This window comes from Macrobrachium nipponense, chromosome 24, assembly GCF_015104395.2.
Source record: "Macrobrachium nipponense isolate FS-2020 chromosome 24, ASM1510439v2, whole genome shotgun sequence".
Classification (NCBI taxonomy): Eukaryota; Metazoa; Arthropoda; class Malacostraca; order Decapoda; family Palaemonidae; genus Macrobrachium; species Macrobrachium nipponense.
In genome coordinates, this window is record NC_061091.1 from 45,885,208 (window position 1) to 45,895,207 (window position 10,000).

Consider the following 10,000-nt stretch of genomic DNA (forward strand, 5'->3'; position numbering starts at 1 on the left):
ATTATCGTTATTCATTGTAACCTTTTTGAAGCAGCGGAGATGAAAGCTATCAACACATTAGAATGTTTTCTTTGTTTATCGGTAGAAAGTAGCATACAAAGAATGGGAAAAAGAATCGACGGAGAGAGAGAGAGAGAGAGAGAGAGAGAGAGAGAGAGAGAGAGAGAGGTCAGCGGTAGTTTCCACTTGACTTCTACCTTTTCCAACCTTTCCCATGGCCCCTCCCACGCGTTTCGCGCTCTCTCTCTCTCTCTCTCTCTCTCTCTCCTCTCTCTCTCTCTCTCTTTCTCTCTTTCTTATTATTTAAATATCTTCATTTTGGCTACCGCTTCAGTGTACATCCTGATTTTCTTGGTTACGGGGTTAGCGCCCATGAGCCGACGAAATTATCAACTAAAAAATTCCCCTTCTTTTAACATATATGAAAATATATTAATTACGATGTAGAGCAAATTAGATATTAAAGGACATTTGTAGCCTAAAGCGTATATATGACATATATATATATATATATATATATATATATATATATATATATATATATATGCGTGTGCGTGTGTGTATAGTCATTTAAATACTAGGCTTTTTTGTATTCACAAACATCAATATATATATATAGTCACTCATAAGATTACCATAATGTTAGTGTATTCCAAAACAGTTATTTCAGAAATATCGAAAATTTTTAAAACTAATTCGATCATCTATATTGCTGAAAAGTACTCTTGTGCGTTCTCTCTCTCTCTCTCGATTGAGAGAGAGAGAGAGAGAGAGAGAGAGAGAGAGAGAGGAGAGAATACATTGCGCCTTGCAGCCTTCTGGAACATATAAATTTTTACGCCCACATTCCCTCTCTCTCTCTCTCTCTCTCTCTCTCTCTCTTTCACAAACACACACACACACACACACATACACCGTTACCTGTTCCCACGAGTAGCAAAGATCACAAATCAACCAGAAGTAGACTTGCGAGAGCGTTCATACAGCAAGTGGGAAGAGGCAACGGAAAGAGATGACGGGATGGGTGTGAGGGGTGTAGGCTATAGGGCGTGGGGGTTGGGGAAGTGAGCGAAGTGGAAGTCAAGACTGGACAAGAGGAGACTGAATGATCCTCCTTAACCACCACTATAACCCAGTCATTATCTCCAGGTAAAATCCTTTTATATTATTATTTTCTAAGTTTTCAAATTTCACTGTCACGGTGACATTTATGATTTTAGTCCCCATGACTATTTTTTAGTCTCACTTATCAACAGATCTTCATGAAAGTCGGCAGGTTGGTGCCCCAATGTCCCCTGATTATTTGTCACAAGGTCAGAGGGTCAAAATAATGACAAAACCTCTCTCATCATTAACATAAGCCTAGGTACTCCTCAAGACATTCCTCAGCAAATAATCTCCCACCCTCATCCTTGCCCCTCAGACCCTCTAAACCTTGCAGCTACTCTGACCCATTTCTCCAGCATTTCTTCGTATTCAGCCTTTCCACTCAAACATTGTGAGTTTTCTGCCCTTTCGACATACTTGTCCACACCCCTTACACTCTTACAGCTACTCCTCCTCACCACTCAAATCCGTCTACACACTCTTTGCCATTTAAATCCATGGAACTACTCCTACCCATCTCCCAGAATTCCTGTGCATTCATCCTTGCCACTCAACCTTTACAGCTACTTTGTCCCACCTCTCCTACCTTTCCATAATCGCATCCTTGCCACTCAAACCCTTGCAACTTCTTTGTCCTACCTCTCAAACATTTCTGTTAATTCATAATCTTTTGACCCAAGCAGCTATCTCTATGCTAAGAGGTCGATTGTCTTGATACATCTCCAATTATTCCTATCAACATCTTCAGCCACTAAACCCTTCTCTTCATTTTATCACGCCATCTAATCCTCTAGACCTACCCCCAACAGGTTCCACCCAACCCTCTACAATCCCCCCTCTTCAGTCATCTTTACCACTGTCCATACCATCTTAATCCCGGCTATCTTTCATCTGTAATCTTTACCACTTCAGCACTTTTCCTATCCTCACAACCCAACCTCAACAGTTTCTTTTCTGTTCACTTCAGCTTTTGTTCCTCCTTCACTCATGTTTCTAAAACATCATGATCACTGGTCTGGTTACATTGCAACAGACCTTTATTTTCAGCTTATTTTCAGTCTCACATTATTTATCACCCCTGCCACCTTCATCCATTTCCCTCGTGTTTCTTTTAACATACTTTTAACCTCAGTTTCACCCCTCCTGATTTAAAGCAGATTCTGAGTATTTGAAATTCTCTACCAGTTTTACATCTAGGCCTCTTCTGTCTTGAACTAATAACCCTTCACCTCCCTGTTTGCAAGACACCATAAACTCAGTTTTACACACATTTACCTTCATACCACCACATTCAAGAAATTTCTTCCACTGTTTTACCCTTCTTTTTGATTCTTCTTCAGTTTCTACTATAATCACCAGATCATCTGCACAGAACAATTCCCACAGATTTTCATAACTAATTTCTATTCACTCATCCTCGCCTCTCAAACCATCAGACTCTTGCAGCTACTGCTTCACACCTTTCCTACCCTTCTATGCACTCATCTTTGCCACTCAAAATTTCAAGTTATTGCAGCTACTACTTCCCATCTCTCCTCCCTTTCTATACACTCATCCTCACCCCTCAAATACTCAAACGCTTGCAGCTACCTTTTCCCTCCTCACCTATACTTCTGTGTTTGCACCATCACTCCAACCATGAAAACCTTGCAACAACTCTTTCCAGACTCTCTTGCCCTTCTATACAGTCATCTTTCCCCTTAAAGCCTCGTAGTCCTTTCCACTTTTTCCATCCTTTCATATCCACTTTACTGCTCCTCAAACCTGCGCACCTCTGCTTACCACTTCTCCTATATTACCTTGATCAAACCCTCCCTACAGCAACCTTGAAACCCTTGCAGCTAATGCTTCCCACCTCTCCTACCGTTCTATACTCACATCTTTGTTTCTCAAACCTTTGTAGCTATTCCTTCCCTTTTCTACATTCACCTTCGCCCCTCCAACACCCAAAACCTTGCTGCTAGTCCTTCTCGCCACTACAAGCTGCGCACCACTTCAATTCACCCAGAGGCTTCATGCCACTGCAACTATTCTCAATACCCCTCACTATTCCCAATTCATAATGATGTACCTCTTCACCACTTCATCCTTTCTAGATACCCTTTCTCGCAACTCCGAAACTTGCAGATACTTCTAACAACTCCAACACTTCCAGACTCCCCTTTTAAGCCCAGTCATTCCATGCCAACACTCCTTTTCCCATCTTACACACACACACACATACACACACACACACACACACACTCCAACACATTCACCTCCTATCGGGAAGGCACATACCCGTGTAACTTGTCGTCTTCCATGGAGATTTGCAGCGGGTTCAGAACCATTCCAGCGGCCATAATCGTCGTGAATTACAAGTCGGGTACAAGACGGGAGGAAGAGAACGAGCAAATGGTGAGGGGGAGGAGCCGGGGAGGGAGTAGGATGAGTAGGAGAAGAAGAGGATGAAGGAATAGAAAGAAGAGGAGGAAGGAAGAAATAAACAGAAAGAGGCGGAAAGGTAAAAGGAGGACAAGTGAAGAGAAGAGGGAGAAGAGAGGAAACTCTGATCAAATTAGAGGAAGAGGCGGGAGGACAGCAGGATTGCAAGGAATAAGAGACGTAAGAAGGGAGAGTAAGAATGAATACGTGGCAAGGGAAAGAACGAGGAAGAAGCGAGAGAAGAGTAGGAGTAAGAAGAGAGAGAGAGAGAGAGAGAGGATAGGAGACGGAGAACTAGGAGAACAAAAAAGAAAGGATGGAATGAAAGAATAACAGAATAAAAGGAAAGTAATAGGTAGGAGGAAAATGATGAAAAAGACGAGAGAGAGAGAGAGAGAGGAGAGAGAGAGAGAGAGAGAGGACAAAATTGAATGAGAACATGGAGAAATAAAGGGAAGAAAAAAGATGAAAATTGGAAGAGGAGTTACACAAACTAAATAAAAGAAGAAGAAACAGCTTTGCAGACGAAGCGAACTGAATAGAGAGTAGCGCAACAAAAATCCCAAACTAGGAATATGAAAATGTAACATATGTAAAGAAAAAGTAAAATTAAGAAAAACAAAAGAGACTCCGACAAAAGAAGGAAAAGAAAAGGCGAAGAGATAAACGGAAAACAAAGAAGAAAACGTAAAGAAAATATACAAAACGATAGAATAAGAAGACAGAAAGAGAATTGCACACATAAAAGGAAAATCACACACAGAAAGAGAGAGACAGACAGACAGACAGACAGACAGACAGACAGAGAGAGAGAGAGAGAGAACACAAAAAAAAAGGGGAATTAAATAGCAATGAGCGAGAGAGATAGAGAGACTTACAACATATATATATATATATATATTATATATATATATATATATATATATATGTATATATATATATATATATATATATATATATATATATATATAATAAATAATGGAAGAAAACTTAAAGCGCCAAAAAGCTATAGAAGTTAAAAAAAAAAGAACAGAAAAAATAAAGATCTGGACAGCGACGGAGAAGGCCAGTAAGAAGGCGATGGGGGCAAGGGTGGGTTTGGGGAGGGTGGGGGGGTTATTGGTGGGTGGGAGGCAGCAAGGCTATACCTTGTTAGAGGATGCATGCCAGGAATCCCACTTATTCATTGGAGAGCTTTTGTATGCTGGCCTTCCACCTTACGGAGGCTGTTCCGCGGATGTCGAATTGCCGTCCCCGATTGCACAAGACGGCCTAAAAGGGAGAGGTGACAACTCAAGAAGAAGGGCATCAACATCCCTCCTGCGGATGGCCGACATGATTCTCGGCAAGTTAGGAGAACGGCGACGAAAACGACGACCCTAACGACAAAGCTGGGACGACTCCAGGAGTTTGGTCGGGGTTCGGGGGATTTTTGTCGCACCTTTAGGGAAATGTGTCGTTCTTATAAATAAACCCGGGGCTGCATTCGATTTTTATCTCCCGGCCGCCCTCGCTCGGCCAAGGTTCTCGCAGATGCTGCTGCTGGCATGTCACTCTCGGACAATTTGGTGATATTTCTCACAAACGCTTCTGTCGAAGAGGTCTCGGTCCTCCCTCCTGGGAGAGGAAGACCTTGCGTCTCGCTCACCGTAATCAACTTTTAATTGAACCTGACCTAACCTAACAGTTTTCAGTTATCATGATTTGTTATTAGACAAAATATGAAAAAATTGAAAACAATTTTGCTTACTATTTTCCGACAGTTTTTCCACTAACAGTTACTTTATCTTAAGGAGAACTTTAAACGTGATCAAATTAAACAATAACTTAACTGAAGAACATTCAAAATGTGTTTAAAATACAGTACCAGGTTCAATGCTCAAAATCAAACAAGTTGAATTTTTTTTTTTTACATTTTACCGCTATTTTCTTGCCGTTTACTGGAAAATATTTATGATAAGCTCAAGAAAAAGAAATAATCAACATTTAATTCGAGCGGTTTTGCTAATGCTCTTTAACTAATAAAAAGCGTAAAAAACTTGATATATGATTATAAAATGCACTCATATCTAACTTCTCTGAAAGGAATAATTCTTGCAAGACTGTGGCGTATCCAATTCTGAGCAAAATTTAAGGGCTGAAAACTAACAGTCACACCATGGGTCAATAGATTAGATTTTCTGTACCTAAAAAAAGCAATGAGGAAGGGAAAGGACAAAATACCATATAAATAAGAATTATATGCAAAAAAAATTCAACAAATAAGTAATCACACAAACACACACACACAATATATATATATATATATATATATATATATATATATATATATGTATATATATATATATATATATATATATATATATATATATATGTATGTATTGTATGTATGTATGTATGTATATATATATTATATATATATATATATATATATATATATATATATAATAAATAGCCTATAAAAATCTCATGATAACTATAGTAGTGAATGTGCATTCACTACTTTGGTTATCATGACATTTCTATTAAGATAGGTGTGGCCAGCAACCTAATCCGAAGAGCTTTACGAATTTGTTCCTCAGATTTCCTGGAAATGGAATTTGAACTAATTCGTAGGCAGCTTTCGTCTTTAAGGTATCCTGACCATATAACTGAGAAAGTGAATCATACAGCTAATGTAATCTACGACCGACCTCTCAAAACAACACAAGAGGGACAGCCAATAATAAAATCAAAATCCCACACCTGGACAGGATGAAGATGGTGACACAGACTCTCGGAAAATCGAACCCTTTTGCATTTACCTACCCAAATACCCTAGCCAAATCCCTGATTAACGTCCGACAAAAGACAAACCCCAAAGACACAGGAGTATACGAGTTCCTATGCCTGGACTGTGGCCTATCTTACATTGGTTTTACAGGAAAATCACTTCCCCAGAGGTTAATACAACATAAACGGTCAGTTAGGTATGGGCAACAGAGCTCAGCTATTTTTAACCATATAAATAACCATAACCACAGAATAAACTGGAATTTGTCACTTATAATTTATAGCAGCAAATGTTGGTACAAGAGCCAGATGATTGAGTCGAACTTGATTAAACAAAGACAGGTAATGAACATCTCAAAGGGTGTCTGGGATTCAGATATCATTGATAACATCTTCCTTTCAACCAACGCTTAAGAAGATTAAAGAGAAATTATCAACAGGCGTGATCTAGTTAAGCAGCTACCTACGGCCGGATCTCTTGGTTTAAATACCGCCTTTTCTGTAACTTTCCTCAATCATTACCTACCTGAAGAGAGAGATGGCAGTCTCTGAAATATACTACTTACTGTCTATATTTTGGTGTTTTTATGGGCTCCTTATATATATATATGTATATATATATATATATATATATATATATATATATATATATATATATATATATATATATATATATATATATGAGAACGCGACGCAGCTCTCGTTTTGACTGAAAGACGTCGATGTTAATATGGAAGCTCTTTTTTTTTTCTCTGGTAAACAAACGATATAGCATGCTTTTCTCCGTCTAGATTTATAACTAACGATGATATCAATTTAAAATTTCTTGAGAACAACAGTCATTTCCTATTGCAGCACTGAAATCGCCCAGTTGAATTTAGAAATAAAAAATTTTGCTTGCATGGCAAATAGAGAAGGGGCTTGATCGCAACCATTTGAGTTCATCACGGGAGCAGGATTTGGAAATTGTCTCCTTATTTTTGTGCCTTATATTTTCTTCTGTGTGTGTGTGTGTGTGTGTGTGTACATATATATTATATATATAATATATATATATATATATATATATACCACACACATATATATATATATATATATATATATGTATATATGTATATATATATATATATATATATATATATATATATATATATATATATATATATATATATATATATATATATATATATATATATATATATTTATACATATATGTATATACACACACACACATAGAGAAGAATATAAGCCACAAAAATAAGGAGGCAATTTCCAAATCCAGCTATACGGGAACCGTGATGTAACTCAAATGGTTGCGATCAAGCCCCTTCTCTATTTGCCATGCAAGCAAAATTTTTTATTTCTAAATTCAACTGGGCGATTTCAGTGCTGCAATAGGAAATGACTGTTGTTCTCAAGAAATTTTAAATTGATATTACTGTCAGTTATAAACCTAGACGGAAAAAAGCATGTTATATCGTTTGTATACAGCCGACACACAAAAAAGAGCTTCCTTATTACATCGACGTCTTTCAGTCAAAACGAGAGCACCGCCGCGTTCCTCTTCCTCACCCTCTGGAATAAAATCTTTGATAAAGAGTATTGCATATGTGTCAGATTCAAACTGTAATGTCCCCGATTTATTGTCCACATATTATCATAATAATCGATTAAATCAACAGTATGATAATTCATGGTTGATCAAACATAACTGTTTCCTTGAACGTAATATTCTTGTGGTTCCAATTTTTCCATCGTTATTAGATAAAAGTGGCTGACTGGTTCTGGTATTTTTTTATTTAAAATGCACCCAACTAAACATAAAATCAATGACGCGAATAAGGGTCAAAGAAAACTGAAAACTGCTATTCTTACATAACAATAGTTACACTCTCTGACAAAGTAAAAAAAAATTATAAAACCGCTAAAATTACATAACAATAAAAAACAGATATATGCAGTTTTGCAATAAATTCACACAATAGAACATCTAAAACTGATAGGCTGGTTTATGCCCAAAAAGCTTATTCCATTCTTTTTATTTATTAATTTGGTGGTCTTTTCTATAATATTACTGGATACGGTCTGTTAGTGATTGGGTGATAACTAGTTGCTTCACAGTATGTGTCCATTACATTGATACAATTTGCTAAAAAAATAATAATAATAAGGGAAAAAATGGCCATTCTAATTACGGGAATACATCCTAACCTAACCTAACCTAAAACCTAATCTAGAGAGCCGTGCCTGATCTGGTGGGGGAAGGGGGCCCGTGGTCTGCACCTTCAACACAACGGCCCCCTTAATTTAATGTAAGAGTGCAATGGGAATGTAAACACTTAGAGAATCTTAGACATAAAAGGCTTGCAGACTCTGGGAATGCAATCACTTGCCGTACTGGGGGTTTTGGGGAAAGAACTGTAACCATATCGGGAGCAGAGACTGTGGTAAGTCCAATGTTAATCTCTCGTTGGCAACGTTCATAAAATTCTGTATATCTTAGATGTATAGTTAGTTGATAACGGAACGGAAACACTTCATAGAAAAGGAAGCAGATTTGTTGAAGTGAAAAATGACCACATCCCGTGAAACAATAATAACAAAATTACGAGGCAGTAAAGCCTATACAATATCTCATCTAAAAAAGTTAATGAAATATGTAATGCAAATTTTTATATAAAAGAGGATAAACTACAGGGAACGTGTCCATATACAAAAATATATATAAAATTATGAAGAGAGTATAAGTTGAAGAGCTCTTTGCTATAGAATACATAGTAAAAATGTTCAGAGGGTAAAAATATCCACGTAAAATACTCAAAATGAAGCTATAAACTGATTTCAGGCAAAAAATGGCGCGCTCTGACACCACCCGAACGCCGTCCACACGTCGAAGAAGCCGAACGCCTCCGACTGAAGCACATGGCGGAACACCCTGACTATAAGTATCGACCTCGACGTCGTAAGCATCAACCGCCTAAGAAACCAGTTCAGGGAACCCAGCCTCCAACCCTTGGACCTCAAAATGGTGGCGGTGGTAACGGTGGGGGAGCACCTCTCGTACAAGGAGGGGTTCCTAACTTGAATGCTAAAGGCAGCAGCCAAGGAGGCGATTTGACCCCAACGCCAGCAGTCAGCGTCGCTTCTTCTCTGACAACACCTGATTCGTCACCCAGCAGCTCTCCAGATCCAGACCCGCCAAGGCACCAGCGTTCTCATACAGGTACCAATAATTAATAAGTAGATAAGAATAATAAAAAATCATCAGTTTATAAGGCTAATAGATTAGACATTCAGTTAGCTCATACAATTAGACTGGAAATCAAGATTGTACAAAACTAGCAGTAACGTGGTTTTTCAAATCCATGCCCTTCATATCAGCAAAATAAATCTATAGCTACGTACTGTTTACATTTATAAGTTTCTGTTAGAGGAGAACGTCACATACCAGGAATCAAATTCCTCGTGAATGTCAAGGCATCTGCACTCAGTATTCAGTAATGTTTCCATCTGTTGCATTTCCCCTTTTCGAGGACTCTTGTTTCTCTCCCAACAGGTTCATCCTCCTCCTCAGTTGGACATGGAGGATGCCTACCAACTCCTCCGCAAATATCCCCTTCAGGGGGAGGAGGGGTTGATGAGGCAGGAGGAGGAGGAGCAATAAGTACTAGGATGGAGACAGGGGCAGGTCCAGGGG

General features: G+C 38.4%; 1 protein-coding gene across 2 annotated transcripts in view; it reads left to right on the forward strand.

Annotated features, from left to right (window-relative positions):
* LOC135205596 (transcription factor SOX-17-like) overlaps window positions 1-10,000 on the forward strand; it is a 203,013-nt gene that overhangs the window by 183,750 nt on the left and 9,263 nt on the right. For both annotated transcript variants that reach the window (XM_064236366.1, XM_064236365.1), the window contains 2 exons: window positions 9,149-9,526; window positions 9,860-10,000. The exon at window positions 9,860-10,000 is cut by the window's right edge and continues 132 nt beyond it. In XM_064236366.1, the coding sequence (XP_064092436.1) occupies window positions 9,149-9,526; window positions 9,860-10,000 (519 nt within the window). The remainder of the gene's footprint in view (window positions 1-9,148; window positions 9,527-9,859) is intronic.